Source organism: Onychomys torridus, chromosome 9 (assembly GCF_903995425.1).
Source record: "Onychomys torridus chromosome 9, mOncTor1.1, whole genome shotgun sequence".
Taxonomy (NCBI): domain Eukaryota; kingdom Metazoa; phylum Chordata; class Mammalia; order Rodentia; family Cricetidae; genus Onychomys; species Onychomys torridus.
Window position 1 is genome coordinate 57,932,047 of NC_050451.1, and position 23,037 is coordinate 57,955,083.

The following is a 23,037-nucleotide window of genomic DNA, read 5'->3' on the forward strand; positions in this document are numbered from 1 at the left end:
TCAAAACATGAAATAGGAGCAGAAATGGGTTGGCTGAGTCAGAAAGGTGACATCACAGAACACTTTACAGATATCTACAACCTTTATCCTAGACTAATGACTCTCTCTCTTTTTCCAGGAAGTTCCTGCTGCCACCCTGACCTCCTGTCATCACAGGACAAGGATGGAGATGCCTCTTGGCTCACGCTTCTATGGCTGTTTGGCTGTATTTCTCTTCCTGCCCTTCCTGAGCCTAGCACAGTATGAGAGCTGGCCCTACCAGCTCCAGTATCCTGAGTACTTCCAGCAGCCAGCTCCCGAGTACCGCCAGCACCAGGTGCCCTCTGATGTGGTCAAGATCCAGGTACGCCTGGCGGGCCAGAAGAGGAAGCATAATGAAGGCCGTGTGGAGGTCTATTATGAAGGCCAGTGGGGCACTGTGTGTGATGATGACTTCTCCATCCATGCTGCCCACGTTGTCTGCCGAGAAGTGGGTTATGTGGAAGCCAAGTCCTGGACTGCAAGCTCTTCCTATGGCCCAGGGGAAGGTAAGAGACTGTGCTGTGAAGCTGAGTATATATCACGCAGCAAGGCCAAGATACACCCTGATTAGCCTGCAAAGAAAGCCGTAATTGCTATTAAGCATGACTTTCCAAGAGTTTTCTATCTGCCCTGCAAGTAGTGTCTTGTTGGAAGGCTGGTGGGAGGACCCTCCAGGGAAGGATAGAGGGAGCAACCATCATGAACTCTCCAGGCTATTCCTTCTTTGAGCAGGATACATCTCAGGCAAGCCAAGATAGTCGGTGATAGCCTGTACTCATCACATTCCGTGTCTAGGGGTTGCCATATCATTCCTGCATCCAGATTTCTCCCTCCAAGTAGGGCTTTCACTCTTTTTCAAAAGGGCTCCACAGGCTAGATTTCTACCCACATGAAGATCATCATCATTATTATTTTATTGTGTCTACATTTGTGTATGTGTGTGCACTTTTATTCAACTAGGTGTTGTTGTTGTTGTTGTTGTTGTTGTTGTTTTGAGGTCTCTTGATGACCTGGAACTCATCAAGTAGGCTAAGCAGTTAGGCCAGCAAGCCTTAGGGATCCCCTTGTCTCTGCCTTCCTACCATTGGGACTACAAATGCGCACTACTACACATATCTTCAACTTGTTATTTTAACTTTAGCTTGCTTTTATGGCATTGGTCATCATAGGAACAGAGTCACACTGAATTGTTAACCTTGAGTTGGCTTCTTCTTTCCTTCCGTGTTAGCGTCAAATAAATTTATCCTAAAACAACAATATCAAAACAAAATAGCGAGGCTAGAGAGACGCCTCGGCATGTGCTGCTTTTCTAAAGGACCTGAGTTTGATTCCCAGCATCCATCTCAGGTGGTTCACAATAACTTATAACTAGCACAGGGGGTGGGGCGGGGGTGGTCTGAGTCTTCTGGAGGACTCTGAGGGTACCTGCTGTCACGTGCATGCACCTACACACAGAGAAACACACATACACAGAATTAAATAAAATTTTTGAAAACACACAAAAGGGAAGTTATGAGAGTTTTGAGGGAGGGCAGGTCTTCATGACTCAAACTCTTAGCTCAGAGCCATGCTGAGCTAACAATATAGCTTTGCAATGTAGATGTGCTCTGAAAAAAGAGTAGTTGCTAGTGATCTCAGCATCATGTGGCATCATAAAGGATTCTCACAAAAACAACTCTGAGGTCACCAGGTAAAAGGGTGGTATCTGAGAACCTCTGTTGTACAGCTGGTACATCATTAAGCAGAATGTTTGTGTGGCGTGTGATTGACATCTGGAAGATGGACCCTTGAGAATTGGTGTGTCCCTAGTTGGAAATGCAGGTGTGGGTGAAAGGCATCCTTTGCAAACAGATGTTCTTGGGGCTAGGAGATGGCTCTGTGGGGAAAGAGCTTGCTGTGCAAATGTAAGGCCTGAGTTTGGCTATCTAGCACCTACAGAAAAGCTGGGCATGGTGGCATGCACATGAATCCTTAATGCTGAGGGAGTGGAGACAAGTGGATCCCTGGAGCTCATTGGCCAGCCAGCCTAGCCAATTGGTGGGCACCAGGTTCAGTGAAAGACCCTGTCTCAAAAAGTCAAGTGGAATAAGGTACCCGACACCTCTGGTGTCCACATAGGCTTACATACACACACACACACACACACACACACACACACACACACACGTGCACATGCACGTGCGCGTGCACACAGTGTTCTTCCAGGAGCTGTGCCTCCACTCCAGGTTGGTAAATCATGTACCTTCTTCCCGACTGAGCTGACCACAGGCCTTGTCATGAATTAGACTATTGGACTTGAGTGAGCTGACCACACTCTCTGGACCAGAGGGCCAATGCCATGATAACTATACAAAACTCTCCTGCATGAGCTTAAAAAAATGCAGAACATTTCAGACTTAACCCAGGACATGCTAATCTCAAAGTTTGGCATGTGGCATGTGACTGAATCTGTAGCGGGATGGAGGGACAGTGAGATAGACAAATTAAACTCCCTTCAGCCCTCCCTCCTTTCAGTTATTCTAGAAATGACAGGAAGAAAGGTGTACCATTTTCTGCATACCTCACCTCCAGGCAGTGGTGAGTTTCCTATGGAAGAACTGGCCTAAGACCCCATGCTTAGAGTCACATGTTCCGAAAGCTTGTTCGGGGTTACTTGGCAATGAGAGCAGCCAAGACTGATTAACTGGGGCCTTTAAACCACTTCCTGACTCTGACTAAACTTGGGGTGTTTGTCCATATGTCCACATCTGTTTATTCTGCTATCCGAGTGATCCAGGGCTTACGTCAGATTTATATTTTCCATTCCAGATTATTGTATCCTCAAAATTTTATGACAAATACTCTCCAACAATGGTGGCTTTTACCCAGTGACAGATTTATTTTTTAATCATATTTGCAGCAAATCTGTCACCTAATATCTGTGGATCTTTGCCCACAGGAGCCAGCAGGGGGTGGCAGGACAGGTTGACTTGTTGGGTAGGACTTTGCTACTGAAGGATGCCAAAGATCAAAGGGTTCAGGAGAAAGAAGAAGACTTGAAAGGTAGCTATAAAATGATGATTTACAGAATCCATGCTGAATAAGGAAGGGAGAGACAGGAGGAGGAAGGAGGGACCCTGCAAAACTACTCTAACTGATGGGTAGGGATCTCGGCTGAAGTAATACTAACAAGAATGTGCTGGAAAGATGGGAGATACAGCTTCAGAACATGATGGTTGACATGGTGATTGAGGAGGGTACAGTTGTAGATTACAACCAGGGCTCAGCCATGACCTTGAAGAGCAGCAGGAGCCAAGGACGAGAAGGTCTCTCTAGAAAGAGGATGTGACCGAGTACTGAACTTCTAAAGGCCATCTGTGTGGACACTGAAGCCATAGAGGGTTATGACAGCTGTAGTTTAAGGAAAGGATGGGGAGAAACAGATACTAGATGAACTCAACAGGGCAATGCCAAGGGATTTAAGAGTTGAGCCGACTGAGAGATGAGAAGATGGCTCAGTCAATAAAGAGCGTATGAAGACCCAAGTTTGGTCTCTACCCACTTCCTACCCCTCCCCCACTCACACAAGAAGTGGAGGTGGCAGCTGAGCACGGTGGGATGTACTTGTGATCCCATCTCTGGGAAGTAGAGATGAGCAGATCATGGAGCTCATGGACTAGCCACTCTAGCTTACCTGGAGAGTTTCAGGCCAGTAAGAAAAGCTGCCTCCCAAAATCAGGTGGTCAGCACCTGAGGTTGTCCTCCGGTCTCCTTTCCACATGCACATGTACAAACGTTCACACACACACACACACACACACACACACACACACACACACACCCATGTGCATACTCTTATACACACACATACACACAGAGTCCATCCATGTGCATATAAAGTGGTATTGTTGCACCGTGACAGAAATACTAAATATAAGTGTATGTAAGTTTTCAGCAGCCTCAGTGGAGATTTTATTTTAGCACTGGGTGTATGGTGTGCACTGGAGCAAATACGAGCTGGCTGATCTGCTTTGGTGTGGGAGAACACAGAGAACAGTTGAGGAAACAGTATAGGGTATGATGACCAGAGTCTGGCCAATGTCCTTACTGGGTCTGCTGCTGGTGGTAGTACCCAGTGGAGTCTGACCTGGGAGTCAGGCTCTGTGGTTGGGCTGGGAATGATGTAACTGACCTCATAGCAGGCTGCCCTCCTGGAGTCTCCAGGTACCTCTAAGGTTCAAGCTGTCATAATAAAAACAGGACAATCACCAGGAATCTCCTGGACTTTTCAGTGTAACCTGCAAGCAGGTCTCAACTCCTAAAACCTTTCTAAGCCCAGGCAAGCCATGGCCCTTTCTAAAGAGGGCAGCTGGCCCATTTCATACCCTCTGGTGGGCTTTTGCAGTAACCTGAAACAGGGTGGGGATTCTCTGCCCAACTGTATCAACACTGACAAGGCCGAGGACCCTGCATGTTCTAACTCTGGATAATTTCCATTCCCCTGATCAAACCAAGGACTCAGCACCCAAACGCTATTTCATTTATGCTCCGCTTCTTCCAAAACATTTGTTAATTTGTTTACATACTTCTTTCATTGGGAGATGGGTTTCTGTGAGTTGAGTGGAAAGAGTAAAACAATTTTGCTTCTGACTGAATGGCTTTTTTTTTTTGTGTCCCAGATATGAGCCTCATCCCAAGTACCACTTTCCTAGCATCTAAATGTCCCCAAGGTGCCTAGAACTGCCTCACATGCCCACAGGCAGACATACAAGCTGAGTGGGTTGGAATCGGAACAATCTAGCTGATGGGCACTAGATATATTGGAGAAAACATTGACATGAAATCAGACCAAATCGAAAACCATGGGTGGCGATACTGTCTTAAGCAAAGTGTAGATTTACATGTCCTCCATCTAATAGGAAAGCACCATGGTCAAGAATGACAGAGAGCAAGACTCCCACAAGAGAGCATGAAAGGTACAGGAAAGAGCAGGTCTGCTGAGTAACAGTTCCCTGGGTACCCAGGGTGCTGATTTCACATGTGTTGCTGGTCCATGCAGTTCCTTTAAAGATATTCTGAATTTTTCATAGTAGCCAAGTGATGGAATTAAGCCAGACATCCATCAAGAAATGCCTGAAAGCTGGACACAGTGGTACATGCCTTTAATCCCATCACTTGGGTGGCAGAAGCAGGTAGATCTTTGTGAGTTCAAGGCCAGTCTGGTCTACAGAGTGAGTTCCTGGACATCCAGAGCTACATAATGAGACCCTGACATGAAAATAAAAAAAGAGACAGAGAGGACTGAATGAGGGAAATGCATGTACACACATGGAATACTAGTCAGCTTTCACAAAAACAAAATTATGTCATTTTGGGGAAAATGTATGAAACTGGAGACCATCATATGAAATGAAGCAAACCAGAACCAACCAGAAAAATATCATGTTTTCTCTCATACGTGAAATCTAGACTTTAAAAGAAGGACTTGAACCAGGCAGTGATGGCATACGTCTTTAATCCCAGCACTCAGAAAAGCAGAGGCAGGTGGATCTCTGAGTTCAAGACCAACCTGGTCTATATAGTGAGTTCCAGGACAGCCAGGGCTACACAGAGAAAATCTGTCTGGAAAACAAAACAAAAACAACCAGAAAGGGCCTTGAAAGCAGAAGGGAGTCTATTTGGGAAGAGGAGGGGATCAGCAGTGCTGAAGGGCAGGAGAAGATGGTGGGGGTGAGTAATATCAAAGTTCTGGATATGCATGCACAAGAATGTCATCATGAGCTCACTCTTTGAGACTAGTCATTGGTAGGTAGCCCTGACTGGCCTCAAACTCCTGAGTGATCTCCCTGCTTCTGCCCCCCTAGTACTGCAAATCCAGGCATGTGCCACCACACCTGGCTGAACCCCATTAATTTGTGCAATATGTACAATATAGATTATGTACACAACACACACTGGGTGGGAAACAGAAAGTTTCTAGCCATCCTCCATGCCCAAGTTGGCTACAGATGGAATAAGGGCACTGCCTCTTTTCACAATCTGCCTTTCAGCAGCTCAGTTCAGAATGTTTTGAGGAAGAAGCCTCGCTGGCAAGATGGAGGGGCCCTTCTGTTGCTAGTATGTAGTAAAACAAATACTTGCTGTAGAAACAGCCATCTATTAGCAAGCGTGCGTTTCAGTGGAGCCTGACGGCTTGGAAACCAGCCCAGATTGAGAAAGTGGTTGGAAAAACCTCAGTCCAGATGTTCTCAATCAACTCATTGTCCCCACAATGTGGCCAAAGCTCTGTCCTTTGAGCCCCAACCAGCCAGGCATCAGAGTACACACGTTGTAGTCAGGCTTGCAAGTCAGGAGACTGGCCCCGTGTCCTCTGTGGCCTGGAAGAACCTCAGCTTCACACATCGGTTTTCTAATCTCTATAATGGGAGTGTTTTCACTGGCTCTCCCACCCACTAGGGGAACCATATAATACACTGGCTTTTCTACTTAGAAGGAAAAGAGGATCGGACGGACGTGTCCCTGGGCCCGTTTGTTAACTTGTTGGGTCTTTGTAGCAGCCTGTCTGTTGGACGTCACTTTGACTTTAGAAAAGGGCACAAGGTTTGTTGATGGAGTCACTGGTCACCCAAGCCTGTGGCAAACAGGGCATAAACACAGGTTTGTTAGCCCCTTCTGTTCTGCGGGCCTCTAAAAGGACCTATGGAGAAATGGCCTCGGTTTACTTTGGTTTTGTAGTGCTTGGGGTGGGGTGGGGGGAGTGTTTGCTGTGCAGGTATGAGGACTTGAGTTCAAATCCCTAGCATCCACATAAAAGCCAAATACGAAGGCTGTACCTATGTAATCCTGCACAGGGGGGCAGAGACAGTCCCACCTATTAAGATGTTGGGCCAGTCAGCCTAGCTGAATTGTTGAGCTCCAGATTCAGAGAAGTGACCCTGTTGCAAAAAATAAGGTAGAGATCACTAGAGGAAGTCATGCTAATGCCAAGCTCTGGCCTCCACAAATGTACATGCACACATGTGGGCAATCCTTCATATCTATGCAGATACACACACACACACACACACACACACACACACACACACCTACGAAATCACTATTTGAAAACAATCTGGCATCTTTTTATATTTTTATTTTTTATTGCAACAAAATATAGTAAGAATATTTACATCTTAACCATTTGAAGTGCATATACAGTTCAGTCATGTTAAGTATGTTCCTATTGTCATGCAACCAATTTCCAGAACATTCTTACAAAACCAAAACTCCAGACCCATTAAATAACCACCTCCCATCCTTCTCGCAGCCCCTGGCAATTCCTATCCTACTTGTTTTCTCAGAATTTGAGAACTCTATGTTGGAATCTTCCTATATTTGGCCTTTCATGACCAGCTTTTCCCACTTAGCAGAATGTCCTCAAGATTTGAAGTATGTTGAAGTATGCGTCAGAATTTTCCCTTCTACAGTTTTGCCCTTATATGTATGCAGTTTGTCAACAGATGTCCGCTGTTTCCGTCTCTTGGCAGTTATGAATTGTGTTGCTGTGAATGTGGGTATGCAAACACCTCCCCAAGGCCACGCTTTCCATGTCTGTTCCTCCCTCATCCCTCCCTCCCTCTCTCCCTTTGTTCTGGGACTATATATATATATATAGATAGATAGATAGATAGAGAGAGAGAGAGAGAGAGAGAGAGAGAGAAGGTCTCACTCTGTAGCCCAGGCTAGTCCAGAACTCACTGTGAAGCCTGGTCTAGCCTCAAACTCCTGGCAGTTGTTTGAGAGCTTTGATTACAGACACGGGTCTGAGTACATCTGTCTGGGCTGAGCTGGATCTCACTGTGTAGCCTGGCTGGCCTCAGACGTGTGATCCTCTTGCCTCAGTCTCCTCAGGAGCTGTAATTATAGCTGTATGCCACTGCACCTGGCTTCAGTTTTGGAATTCTGAATCATGTGATAGCTTTAAAGTTTGGAGGCTGAGGATGTAGCTTGGTGGTTGTACAAGGGCCAGAGACCTATCCCCGGCACTGGCCCCCATCGCAACAAACTAGTCAAACAAACAAACAAAAAAAAAAAAAAAACAAGTTTTGAGGAATGCCATACTGTTTCCCACAGCATCTGCACCATTGATATGCACACAGGCTTTCGTTGATGCACATCCTCGCCAGTATAGTGCGTTCACTATTCCCTCTGTTTTTCTCCTCAGTGGGATACTTTCCTTGTTGTGACCAAGTGTCTGTCAAGAAGCATCCTAACTAAAGAAGGCTTATATTGACTCACAGTTTGGTAGGGTAAAGTCCATCATGGTGCCACAGTAGCCAGAGTCTGAAGCTTGGGACTCCTCACTACTTCTTGGCTTTGCCTTTGTTTTTGGTTTTAAGACAAGGTCTGACTATGTAGACCAGGCTGGCTGGCCTCGAACTCAGAGATCTGCTTGCTTCTGCCTCCAAAGTGCTGGGATTAAAGACATGCACTACCAATCTGACTTATTCCCTCGTATCTTGACAGACAGAAAGCAGCAAACTGACAGGAAGTATGTGATGACACTATAACATGCTAGGGCCCCCCCCCCCCAGTGACTCACTTCCTTCCATCAAGGCCCCACCTCCAAAAAGTTTCCCAACCTTCTAAAGCAGTGCCATCAGCTAGGGAGCCTGCCAAGGACATCTCATAGCCAAGCCACACCACCACCCCAATGGCATGAGATAGCATCTCATGGTTAACTTTCTAGTGCTTTGCACATAGAATTTTCTACTAATACAAAGAAAGCCATGTTCCATGGTGACCTTGCTGTATGTGTGATGGTGGCTTCGTGTAATGGCCTGTCCCTGAACCAGGTATAGTGAAAACTGAGAAGGCACTCATTGGAGAACTGACTCATAGGCTATGACTTGGTGCCCAGAGGCTGATCTATCTGAGCCAGGCTCTGTGTCTATGAAGAGAGAGTAATGGTGTCACCTAGGTCTCCCCAAGGAAGGGTAAAGTCAAGGTTATAGTAATGTATGTGGATGTGCGGTAAAACAGCAAACCCTTGATTATAGAGCAGATGAGCTTTATATATATATATAGTCATCCCACACCTCGGCAGCTCACAAGTTTTTGTCTCCCCTTGTCTCACTTGGTAGGAAAGGGGCTTTGACCTGGGGTTCAAAGCTATTAGAGACTGAACCAGAATTCAAACCCAGGTTAGTCTCCGAAACCTACTGCCTCTGGCATGGCTTGATCTGGGAAACCTGATTGGAGTGACAAAAAATGAAGAAAGGACAGAAGACTTATAGACAGACAGACAGACACTCAGACAGATAGACAGACAGACACACACACATACACACACACACATGCACACACATGCACACACGCACACAAGTACAGGAAGGCTGGGGTTGGGTGGGCTGTGCTGGTTCTGTGGAGTAGCAGCAGCTACAGCAACCATCCAGAACTCCTCCCCCCCCCCCCCCGCCCAGTTCTGTACAGGCCAGAAGGAAGAGTTAGGCAGTCTTAGCAGGAGCTCTCTGTGGGAGAGCAGTGAGTTTCAGATAGCAATCATCCCAGAGAAGGAAACAGAAAACAGCTCTGGTTACCAGGGTTTACACATACCATCAACAGCCACACAGAGACTAGAGGAAGGCTTTGCCAGTTCCCATGGGGCTTTCATCCTTGTCAATAATATGCATTCACTCAAGACTTCATCTGCTCTGTGGTGGTTCCCCCCCACACACACACACATAGGCTCATATATTTGTCCCCAGTTAGTGGAACTGTTTGGGAAGAGATTGTTCATAAAGGATTGGGAGGTATGGCCTTGCACTCCAGTTCACTCTCCCTGCTGCATAGTTGTGTTTCTCGATGTGATCTGTCAGGTACAACTCCAGGACCATGCCTTCCTATATGCTGCCATGCTCCTACCATGATAGTCATGGACTCCAACCCTCTGGATCCATGAGCCCTAAATTAAACACCTTCTTTTATATGTTGCCTTGGACATGGTGTTTTGTAACAACTATTGAAAAGTAAATTAGACCACTCCTTACACATCCACCCAGGGCTCCCTCTGTTCCCCACATAAGCCCCTGTTCTTCTGTACCGCTCATAGTGTTTAAATTTCATTATCAGACTCGTGAAGTAGCTCAGTGGGTAAAGGTCTCCTGAACTGAATCCCTGAGACTCATGTAATCATGGAAGGAGAGATCCAACTCTACAAAATTGCTCTCTGACCTCTACACTTTCTCACTATCTCATGTGCCCCACCCCCACCCCACACACATCATGTACACATAAACTGGAATAATGATAAGTAAAACTAAACTTCATTGTCAAGGTGACTGGATTTGAAATCTCCTAGGAGACTCACCTCTGCCTATCAAGATGTTTCCATAGAGATTTAACTCAGGAAGGAAGACACACCTCGAGGGTGGCTGGTTCCATCTAGGGTCCCAAACTGAATATAAAGAAAAACAAGGGAGCCAGCTGAGCACCAGAATTCACCCCTCTCTGCTTCCTGACTGGGGGACACAGTATGACCAGCTGCCTCACTTCCCGATGTCATGCCTCCCCACTGTGATCGACTGCATCCCTTTGTAAACCACGAGCCAATGTACACCTTTCTCCCTTTACGTCTCTGTCCAGTGTTTATCACACACTGAGAAAGGTAACTGATAGACCCCACGACTTTCAGGATGAAATCTGATTTCTGTGTTCAAACCATGACCTTCTCAGATCACATCAGCTGCCTGTCCTGGCAAGGGAATCCCAGTGCTCCAAGATTAGGTGTAACAACCTTCCATAAGAAAAAATAGTTGATGGCAACACACACCACCGAATTTGGGGGGAATTCTGTGTAAGACGCTAGCATCCTTGCCACCTGGATCTGCATTGGCAGGATCTTTCCTTTCTCTCCTCTCCTTCCTGCAGGACCCATCTGGTTGGACAACATCCACTGCACCGGCAAAGAGGCGACCCTGGCAGCCTGCTCCTCCAATGGCTGGGGTGTCACGGACTGCAAGCACACAGAAGACGTTGGTGTGGTGTGCAGTGACAAGAGGATTCCTGGGTTCAAATTTGACAATTCATTGATCAACCAAATAGAGGTAAGCACTATGCTTTTTCTCTTTTTATGCTGCTGTGCACATGGAATCTGGAACCTGTGTATACTCAGGCTCCACAGGTTCTCAATAGCATCTTCACTTGAATGCATTCTCTCTCTCTCTCTCTCTCTCTCTCTCTCTCTCTCTCTCTCTCTCTCTCTCTCTGCATATAATATGTCTTGCCTGCTTGTTGAGTGCTGGATATATATAGGGATCAATACCAGCTAGGTTTGATACAAGGGCAAGTTGAAGGATTTATGGAGAATGGATACCATTATGTGTACGGGTGTTTTGCTTGCATGTATGTCTGTGTACCACATGTGTACCTGGTGCCCAAGGGGGCCAGAGAAGAGCACTGGATCCCCTGGAACTGGGGTTACAGAGGGTTGTGAGCAGCTATGTGGGTGCTGGGGATTGACTCAGTCTTCTGGAAGAGCAACAAGTGCTCTTAACTGCTGAGCCGTCTTCAAGAGAAGAGACTTGACATCGCCCTCATCTAGGCTCCAGGAGACGTCCCCAGACTGTGCCCTAGCTGTTATCCTTCCATGACTCCCACTGCCCTGCTCCTCTCACCTGTGCTCAGAGAGCACACAGCACACAGTACACACTGGGACCTGGTCCAGCCTGCATGAAGCATGAATGAGTTCCCATCCTCGCCTTGGGTAGAGTGTGAGGCCACTTCTAGTCACCATCTTCAAACATGGTCATTCATTCATGATAACAAGAGTGCCAGGGAGACCGTGCAATTCAGGGATGGAATACTGGTAACCCAACTTTTATTTTTCTATGGAACTGACATAGAAGAGAATAGGCTTGTACAACTCAGTGTCCCAGAACTTTCCATGCCTACTCTACATCCTCATAGGAAACAGCACCCACTTGTATGTGTCTCTGCTCTCTGACGAGACCAGAATCTCCTGGAGAACAGAAGCTACATCTTTTTTTTTTTATTAAAGATTTATTTATTTATTATGTATACAATGTTCTGCCTGCATGCCAGAGGAGGACATTAGATCTCATTATAGATGATTGTGAGCCACCATGTGGTTGTTGGGAATCAAATTCAGGACCTCTAGAAGAGTAGCCAGTGCTCCTAACCTCTGAACTATCTCCCCAGCCCCAGAAGCTACATGCTGTATCTGACACACAGTACTCTGTGTACCACTTGTGAACAAATTTCCCACTTCTGAATTTCCTTGTCCCTAGCAATGTACACCAGAGATTACTGTTCCCTCAGGCAGAGATGCACCCAAGATCAACTCTTAAACTATACCGTGAGGAGAAGCACACGGAGCAGACATTCATGCCTTCATGGCATTGCCCTGCCTCAGCAGACCCTGAGCTTATGTATGGCATCTTCAGTGGCCATGCACTCGGCTAGAAGCTCAGGCCTATCCACTTGGAGTGCTGAGAGAAGAAAGGTCTGGGCTCTGTGGCTAAAGAAGATGTTAATGGTGCAAGTAGAAGGAAAAACCAAACCAAACATCAGCCAATGTAGGGTTGTGAGAGGATAAGATCCATCTCCTACTAGCAAAATAACAACACAATAATGAAAATAATAATAATAAACAGTCCTGGAAAAGGGACTCTGTGAGCAGCACTTCCACAGGCAAATATTCACTGACCTCCCACAGTGTGCTAGTTACAGTGTTTCGCATATGAAGGGGAGTTAAGCTGTGACATAGTTTATTCATTTATTTATTTATTTAACTTAATTGGGAGGTGGGATCTCAGGTATTCCGAATTGACCTAAAACTCAATATGTAGCCAAGAATGATGACCTTCAGTTTCTGATTCTCCTACCTTCATCTCCTGGTGTTAGAGTCCCAGGTATGCGCTACCATATTGGGTTTATATGGTGCTGGAGAGCCAACCCCAGGGTGTTAGCCCTTCTACCATCTGAGATCTATCCCAGCCATAGAACATGTTACATCCAAAGCAGAACCCCAGAGAAAGGGAATAGACTTAGACGATCTGGAAAAAAATGTTGGGAAGAACTTTCTTATTCTGGAAGCGCTGAGAGCCTAAGATGAAGAGCAACATGACGCTCAGCTTTGACGTTTGTGGGGGACGTTGTATCCACCATGATTTGAGGACTCCCATCAGAGAGAAAATATAATCCTTAGTTGCTGTAAAGACCAAGTTTGTGTCATGAGGAAAGCTGGAGCATCTTGCCAAAGGCAAGTGCACAGATCCTGGTGAATTCAGTCACCCATCTGGGGCTGCAGAGCAGACATCTGTATGAAAGGCTAGATGACAGGCACAGCCTTTGAACTGCACGTTTTCCTAAAAGGCCTCCTGTTGGGCAGACCAGCTTGGGGACACAAACCAGGGCGAGGCTTCCTTGTCCAGCCACAGACACACAGGAACCTTCGGTGAATGAGCTGTCTTCTAGGACCTCCCTTCCATTCCCACTGAAAGTAGGTCATATTGGCCCTAGATTCAAGCTGCCTAAGGAGAGCCCTTGAGTTGCAAGAAGATTCCTGCATGCTGGGTTTCATGGTTACAGCTCATGCTTACACATAACTCTGGTCTGACCAAGAGCTGTCCAGACCACCTACACTGGATGCCTGTGGGATGGTGGGAAGTTTCTCCAAAATGCCTCATGTCAATAGCTGAAGTCATGGAAGCATTCCTTTTGGCTAAAGAAATGGCCCCTATTAAGTCATTGTGGGTGGGTGAATAAGACATAGCTTTGGTGGAAATACAGTTAGATGGTATTGCTGGACACTAGGGATGCCCTAGATGAGCTGGTGGCTAGTTTTGTGTGAATACAGCAAATGGTCTCTAGTCGTGGGCCCCACGCCTCTGTTCCTGTCTGTGCATCCTGCCTGAGGAATCGGCCTGGAAACAAAAAATGTAGACTGGAAACAAAAATATTGAAAGATATCAAACTTGGAGGAACTGCTAGAATATAAAATTATGAAATGAAGATTTAGGAAAACTGCCTTATCTTGAAATAATAGGTTCCAAATATGACAGGTATCTGCTCAAAATGTAAGGTGTGTTATATTTGGGAGTCAAAGGGATTTTGACTATACAGTCCAATATCCAAGTTTGTAAGGAAAAGTAATCAGGCACAAGAGTGCAGTCACAAGGGGAGTGAGTAAAAAAACACTGGTTTTTGTTTGTTTATTTGTTTTTTAATCTCTGCAAATGCTGACTGACCAAGAGCTCATTGTAAGTCAGTAGTGCTATCTGGCTACTTTTACAGTGACTGTGAACTGCAACACAGATAGACTTTCTGTGTCACTGGTTCGGTTCTGGGTCCATCTCTTAACTAGGTCACCCACGGGAAGGGCCAACAGGACAGAGGCAAGTCTGGAAACCATATTCTATGAGGGAATGAAGATTTTTCTGTCAAGAAGAGATACTGGGGGAGGCACTGTTGGTTCTTTTCAAATATTTGGAGTGCTACCATGGAAACAAATGTTTACAATTTATTCCAACTTCTAAAGAAAGCTAAGGCAGAGAGGCAGGTGATGAATGGGATGTAGGCTTCAGCCTAGGCAGAGTCCCACCACAGACCCGTCTGCCCTTGTATGCAGTGATCTTCTTACTGATGGAGGAGTTCAGGCAGAAACTGTATGCCCTCCTGCCAGAAGTATTGCAATTAGCTTCCTACATGGAGAAGGGAGTGGGATTGGGTGATTGCTGAACTCTAAGCTCCCTTGTCCCCCAGAACCTATGGAAAAGCATTCATCTCATGTTAGAGGCATCTACCAGCCAAATAGGCATCACCAAGATGTGTGTGTCACACGTGTACAGAGATGTGATGCCAAATAGTATGTGTGCTGTGTGCTCAGGCCCACACCTGGCCTCTTCGCTGACTCCTTACAACCTTGACCTTGAAGCTAGGTATTGACTTTGCATCTTCACTGATTGTTTGGCGATCAGGGCAGATAACAGTTTTACAGATGACCTCATGGGCTTGCATCTCCATGAGAGTGCTCCAGGTATCCCCAAGAAGAGAATGGAAAAAAAACTGTACCCATTTGGACCAAATCTTCTCAGCAATAAATGCCAGAAGCATGCCTAGTTCTTAGAACTAGGATCTACTAACCCTACCCTAAGAACTCAGGGTTATCTCTGGGTTAGGGTTTAGGGTTAGGGTTAAGAGTTAGGGTTAGGGGCTAGGGTTAGCATTTAGGGTTAGAGTTTGTATTTAAGGTTATAGTTAGGGTTAGAAAATCAATCCTACTTTTTAATTTAGAAAAGTGACTAGTAATATCTTACTTAATTGTCTTCCCCAGATTTCTCTGTCTGCTTGAGGCATCTTTAGGACTTTTGAACACTAAATCTCTTTTCAGGGGATAGAAAATAACCCCTTCCTCACAAGAAAGACTCTCCCAAGCAGGAGTCTACAAATTTGATGCCAAGGCTCCTGATGATTGCAGTAAACATCAGTAACCATGGTAGCAGTGGCCTCTCTGTCATTGACCAAGTAGTTCTAAACACTGCAGAGGAAAATAATCAGATGATTTTGGTGAGCCAGCTTTATAAACTATCAAGTACTTATGATAGATTGTTGTTCACTATTAATGACTCATCGACCCGGTTCATTTGTCTCAAGGATTCCAGAGGCATGAGTCAGTAGGCTGGGAGCAACTGGTAGAATCTCACTTGCACTCGCTGCCTCCTTAGACACCTGCATGCACTCTAGACATCCCCTGGGCAATGAATGGCTCTACAACCTTTTTACTACAGAACCCCACTGAACAGGTGTCTATTTCTTTCTAATGTAGACTATACCATCTCATCTTGCTGTTGACTCTCCACGTCAGACCCAATAGCTGAAGGCCTGGGTTCTAGTCTTGTGGAGACAGATTTGGGACTGTGTCTAGAGTGGCTGACTCCTCTCAGATCACCTGATATCATAACTACAAAACATCCATGTGGCTGAATATAGAGACACATGAATCTTGGATCAGCCATTAAAACATTTTTTAAATAAAACATTTGGAGGAACAAAAGCTGACATGTGCAATACAAATATGTTTAAATTCAGAAAACAGGTCCCCCAGCAAACCTCCCTGGACCTTAAAGCCTCTTAAACCTGGACACTCTGTTTCCTGTCTGTGGTGGGTGGAAAAAGCATTAGATAAAGAGAGATTACAAATCCAAATGTCCTTCGGAGCAGCCCTGCAGCTGGTGCAAGTTCCTAGGTCACATGCTTGTTCCTACAAGTCTGCCTTCTCTACCCATTTCTTAAGGGCTCTTTTGCAAAAAGCAAATAAGGGGTTGCAGATGTAGCTCAGCTGGTAGAGTGCTTGCCTAGTACACACAAAGCCCAGGGTTCGATCCCAGCACCATATAAAACTGGGAGTGGTGGCATCTAAGTGAGCAGGATGGACTAGAAATCCCTAGGGATGGTGCCTATTCTGTGAGGGATTCCCTGAGCCCCAGTACCACTACTAAAACAGTAGGTAGCCCACGATATCCTGAGGGGTCAACAGAGAGATGCTGCAGAGCCAGGAGAAGGCCATTTATGTCCCCCCACTCTACAGGCTCACATTCTTCTGCAAAGATGGGTGGCAGGGCCTGAAAAAGCCTTGTTTCCTTTAAGCACAGGGACTGAGCAGAGATTCCAGGTTTTTATTAGTCACTGTCACTGCCAGATGTTTCCCAAGTCTCCCTCCCAGCGGCAGCCTTATCTGCCTGCATCTGGAGGCCCAGGGAAAGCACAGTGGGCGCTTCCCAGCACCATGCAGAGGGACAGAGTGTGCTGGGTGGTTTACGAAAGGGGGTCCTTCTCCATCTGGGCATAGTTTGGACGATTCCATATAAATGAGACTCCCCAGCTAGCTGCAGAAGAGCTGAATGACCCCTCCCGTGAGGGAGAGAATGTGACAGTGACACCGAGTGCCTTCCTCTTAGGAGAGGAGTGAGAAGGGCTGAGTGGACATCCTCTGAAGGCTGAGCTTTGGAGCTGGGGAATGGGATGTGGCTCTCTGGGGTACCTTACTTGCCCACCACTCGGGAAGCATGCCTAGGAAGCTGTATAGGGCCTTCCTCTGTGTTCATCGTCTGTGCAGGGCCTTCCTCTGTGTTCATAGTCTGTGTCTGTTCACTGAGAACCTCCAGGGCTATTGGCCATGATAAAGTACACAAGAGAATAAGCTCTAAGGTACCTTGTTTTCTCAACTGGAAATAGGTCACCATGTCTGCAGAGCGAAGAGTGTTTATGTGGCAAACAGAACCAAATATTTGAAATCTCACAGATCCCAGCAAGTCTGGAAAGTCAGTTCTGGCTGGTTGTCCATGCAGTCCTTTGCAGAGCATAGGTACCATTAGAAAGAGCCGTGCGATGAAGCAACGGATAAATAGCACTCACTGTGCTCGTTCGAGTGTGCAAGCATTGCACTCTGCTTTAGATGGGATGAACACATGAGCAGCGTATGCTCCAACCTCGAACATGGTGGATTGGACTGCTACATTGAATGGTGGTCTGTAGAAGAGATGAAGCTTACATCTGGGAATGGGCTAAGTTGGGTGGGAGAAAGCCACCCCCACTCTGGGCATATAGCACTGTTCTCCATGCCTGTAGGGTTGTATGAGTATGGCAGAGCTAGTGGAGTCCAAGCTGGCTCTGCCACCTGCCCTAAAGTTCAGGTACAAAAAGCCATGCTGGAAAATGAACTCTGAATCTCTCCCTCCATCCTCATGAGGCTATTGTAAGAGGGATCGGCTCATTCATTCTTCATGTGTGTCTTCACTGAGCCCTAGGCTGGGCACCAGGATGAAAGGGAATGATGGATAGATAGTCTTGCTCTTGGTGAGCTTACCGTCTAGCAGTGGAGAAAGACGGTTTTAGACCTCGTTTTGTTGCCATGGTGATGACTGCTATGTACAATCAAAGGCATGTAGTGTACAGTCTGGCCCAACCTAGGACTTGCTGAGTCTGTGGCCTCGGAACCCAGGCAAGGCCAGAGAAACTGCTGGGCCACAAGGGGTTGGTGGCTGGAGCAGGTGTCTCGCCGGCTTCCTGCCCACAGCAGGGCTGGCCTAAACTCTAAAGGAGCCTCTGTTACCTACTCACATTCTTCCAGGCTGGAAAATGAAAGTGTTTTCCAGCAGCGGTGCAGAGCTCCTGATTTATAGGCGGTCCGGACAGACAGCCGGCTTGTTCCTCTAGTGGCGTCAGTGTGAGTTCGGCTCTCCACACCGTCCCCGCTGTACCCTCCTCACTACCAGTGCAGTCCAGAGCAGAGCTGAACAGTGGAAACCACAGACATGAGCAGGGCTGGGTGGTGCAGGCCTTGGATCCCAGCTGCTTGGCAGGTCGAGGCAGGAGGATTGCAAGTTTAAAGTCGTCTTGGGCTACAGGGTGAGTCAAAAGCTGGCCTAGGCAACTTAGTGACACCCTGATTCATAATGAGAAGTAAAAAGAAGACTAAAGAGGTAGGCTGGTGGTGAAGCATTTACTTAGCAGGTCTGAGGCCCTAAGTTCAAGTCCCAGCACTGCAAAAAGAGAAAGAAAGGAAATCACAGAAATGGAGCCAGGTAGTGCACCCTGGTGAGCTGAAGCAGGATGGTGAGTTCAAGACCAGCCTGATCCACATAGCAAGAGAGATCCTGCCTCAAAATAGATAGATAGATAGATAGATAGATAGATAGATAGATAGATGATAGATAGATAGATGATAGATAGATAGATAGATAGATAGATAGATAGACAGACAGATAGATAGAAAAAAAGATACCATGGAAGCACCTTTCTTCTTTCCCTTTGTTCCACTGTCCTAGTCAGAAGTCAGTGTTCAGTAACATTCTCTAATGTTACTGGCAACTTCTTAACCCCTGGATTTCTGATTTTATCACGAGCATTGGATAATTATACTCTAGGCAGATTCTTCTACTGTGAAATGTCTAGAAGCATTCACAAACAGTACTCACCTCCCTGATTACATAAGCCTGCTGTGGGTCAGATTTTGCGGGGTAATTCAGCTCTGTAACTGTGTGTCAGATCCTGGGAGGGGAAGGGAATGAAGGTGTGTGTGTGTGTGTGAGTGTGTGTGTGTGTGTGTGTGTGTGTACATGTGAGTACATACATGTGGAGGATAGAGGACAACCTCAGATGGGGCACCCCATCAGCCACTGTACACCCTGTTTTTTGAGACAGAGTCTCTCATGTGGGGCTTGCTGGTTAGGCTAGGCTGTCTAGCCAGTTAGCCCTGTCTCCACCTCCTCAACACTGGACTCATAGCATGTGCTTTTATACATGTGCTCTGGGCATCAAACTTGGTTCCTTATGCTTTCCTCGGGGGCACTTTACTGAACCACCTCCCCATCCCTGTGTGTAGGATCTTAAGGGAAGAGGAGATGAGGGACCAGAGGAGCAGGTGTTCTATGTGTCTGTCCACAGGTCCCACAAGAAGTGCTGTGCTGTGATAAGATGCAAGGACTGCCTGACTGTTTATATTGCATTAGACAAAGACGACAAGAGAGTCTAACGATTTTCTTGACTTTAGTGGCCAACATATTTAGTTTATGTTGCATCCTTATTACATTTTTTAAAAAACTATTATTGACTAATTCAAGAAATGTTTTTCTGTTGGTTTGCTACTATGGAAGGCCTCATACATGCTAAGCAAGTGCTGAATCTCTAAACTACATGCCTGGCTACTGCTGCAGTAGCCCCCAACTCCGACTCCTCCTCCCCTTCTTTGTTAAAATTTTCATTTTTAGACAGGGTCAGTTGCTCAGGCTGGCTTTGAACTCTCTTGAAAACCCAAACAGGCCTTGAACTTACAATCACCCTGCCTCAGTCTCCTGAGTATTAGGAAGATCACAGGCCTCTACCACCAGACCTGCAAAAGAATGAGGCCCAGCTATGATCCAGTGGTAATAAAAATCATGTGGAAAGATATAAACAATACAGAGTGGTTGGTATAAGCCAAGGACTACATGAGGGCATCAGAAACAGATGCGGGAAGAATTGTAAAAAAAAAAAAGAAAAAAAGTCAAATCCAAGTGGGTGAGATATTTGAGGCATGCTGGAGAAATGGCTCAGCCAGCAAGTACTTGCCTCACAAGTGTGAAGACCCAGGCTTGATCCCCAGCACCCACATTGGAAAAAAAAAAAAAAAAAAGACATGGCAGCCCATGTTTATAATTCCATGCTGGACGGTGGAGACAGAAGAGTCCCTGGATCTTGCTGGCCAGATGTTATAGCTGAATCAACAAGTTTCAGGTTCAGTGAGAGACTCTGTCCCCCAAAATTAAGATGGAGTATGAAGATACCAGGCTCCAACCTCTGGCTTTCACACACTTGGCAGCAAACATGCGTGGATACATATACACAGTCATTCAAATAGATTTTCTTAAACACTGAAGAGGTATGTAGAGCGAATGTAATAACACCTATCTCTCTGAAAAGCCATATGACAGCAAACAGCATGCATGGCTAGCTGACCTGTGCATCGCAGGTTCTTATGAAGGGTCTGGGACATAGTACTACTCTATAAACACATATGAAGTGATAAATGTATGTATGAATCAATCAAGCAATCAATGGCTCTTTGACCCTGAGCGTGGGCTGGGGAGAAGGGCAGGGAATGGCTGAAGCCAGTGGCTTGGGGAGACACAGGAAGGTATGAGTAGTCCACTGTGGTCATTGTGAATGAATGTGGACATGCACTGGACCGGAGACTGGCCATAGACTGGACCAGATCTGAGAAGACATCTAGGGGTGTGAGGTGGTAGAATCTGAATGGCCTGTTTAAATATCCACGGTTGCCCTGCATGCCTGTTTGGGCTACCGAAGTGTAGAGGGGAAATCAATAGACAAGAAGAGGTGTGGCCGGGGCCAAATGGGCCGTGGGAGGGAAGAAGAGAGAGTAGAAGAAGGATGAAGGAACCAGGTCTGCAAAGTTGGCAGGTGGGATTCACTCTGTGGCTCTGTCTGTACAAGGAAGAATTTGTGGGCATCTGGGTTGTGTGGTATAAGATGCTGAGAAAGGTCGGGGAGATGAGTCTGAATGTGACTGCCCACTTCAAAGGGAATAGTCAAATGAGGCATGCTGTGGGTCTTCCAGCAAGACGCAGAAACTCGTTAACAATGGAGGACAGACCAAGAGATCTGGCTTTACCAACCATTGGTACGTCCCAGGAGCATGCTGGGGTAATGACATTTCCTCCACTCCATCTGCAGCCCCAGGGTGAATTCCAGTAGGAGATTAAATTGTGGCTTCTAAAATAGAAGGAAGAAGTAAGGCAGCTGGCTAAGGTCTGCCTGGTTCTGATGCCTTGAGAGAGGCCATTTGCTGGCTGCAGTTTCTAGTCACTCCAAAAAGGAGCTGGCTGCAAACTAGCTGCCTCGCCTTGCATCATACCCTGAGGCAATCTCTAACTAGCTTTTCAAAATGGGTGACTCCTCACCGGCAGAGTTCCCAGACTGCCACATTCCATGATTTACAAGTCGCCAGCAGATGCTGTGCCTGCTAAATGGCGTTGAGGCATATGCCTGGGCATCCCTTTCCTTGTGTTCCACCAGCCCAGCAGCTACAACATGGCAGGTTCCTGACTTCATTGTGTCTTGGTTTCCTCTGCTGAGAGTGCCTGTTACTGACTCTTGGGGCCTCCCTGAAGGGTAGGAGGTTAGTTCTGTGTGGGACAGGGCAGGGGCCGTCTGCAAGACCCTGGAAGGAGAGCTCATTGGAGCCCTGGGACACTATTTTTTTTGGCAAGAGGACCAACATTCGGGTAAATATTAGTTAGAATTTAAGACATTCTAGGTGCTTGACAGGCTTCTGGGTTCCGGGGCTTCATTTTAGTCTATAAAATCGGATCATCGAGATGGCTCGGTGGTAAAGGTGCTTGCCTCAAAGCCTGATGACCTGAGTTCAGTCCTTAGGGCTATCCTCTATCCTCTCCACATGTGCTGTGGCATGCATGCTGTGGCATTCACACTCATATACATGTTCTCAACACACACACACACACACACACACACACACACACACACACACATACACACACACACAAATAAATACAACAAAATTTTAACAAATCTACATTTTAAAATATCTATCTACTTTGGCATTTCAAACAAACCTCTTTGGGAGCCCAAGTTCTGGGAAAAGAAAATCCAAGCACTTGTGGTTACGGAGGGATTCCCCAGCAGTGAAGTAGGAGGGAGGCCGTGCATGCAGGCATGCGCTTTCTAACCCTGAGGTCTCGCAGGACCTGGAGCGCTGCTGAACTCGTATGAGCCCTGAGTACGTGCCAGCAAAGCTTGCCTGCCACTTCCTCCTGGCCCAAGGACAAGAGCAGCTCCCCCTCACGTCCCCTGTCCTCTGACTCACAGTCCTTCTGGGGGGACTGTCTCGAACTTTTAATGTGCACTGTGCCAGGCAGCCCTGAGGAGCCACCCAGAAGTCAGAGTCGGGGATCCCCAGCATTAGAGTCACTTCTCTATTGGCAAGAAAGGGGTGTGAAAACAGAGGCCCCCTCAGGAGCCAGTGGTCACTAAGCCTGGGACTTGGCTTAGAGACAGTTCTATTTTCATTTTGACCTGCTTATTAATAAATCTGTGAACTTAAACAAGTTGCTCAGCCTCACAGAGTTTTCTCATGTTTTTAACCAATAAACAGGGGTGTACCGTTAGCCATCTTGTTGGTGGTGTGGTAGTTGGAGAAGGGAATAGAAGTAAGGTTCTGTTCACAGAGCCTCAAGTGCATCCAGCTGACACTTGACTAGCAATGGCCTTTGACTATGGTTGTCATAAAAGAAGAAACAGGGAACAGAGGTGCGGAGAAGTCTGGCAACGCCATGGGCAGCAGACTGTATTTTATTGAGTGAATAAATGAATGAGGGAGTGAAATGGATGGTGCCTATCTTAGTTACTTTTAAAAGACAGTGCTTACCTAGGCTTATGGTTCCAGAGGGTCAGAGTCCACAATGGTGGAGTAAAGGCGTGACAGCAGGAACAGCTGAGAGTTCCCATGAGGTACAG

General features: G+C 46.5%; 1 protein-coding gene across 1 annotated transcript in view; it reads left to right on the forward strand.

Moving 5' to 3' along the window:
* The window catches only part of Loxl2 (lysyl oxidase like 2), an 84,321-nt gene that overhangs the window by 26,366 nt on the left and 34,918 nt on the right, over nt 1–23,037 (forward strand). Inside the window, exons 2-3 of the mRNA XM_036199565.1 lie at nt 119–527; nt 10,909–11,084. Coding sequence (XP_036055458.1) covers nt 164–527; nt 10,909–11,084 — 540 coding nt within the window. The 5' untranslated portion in view covers nt 119–163. The remainder of the gene's footprint in view (nt 1–118; nt 528–10,908; nt 11,085–23,037) is intronic.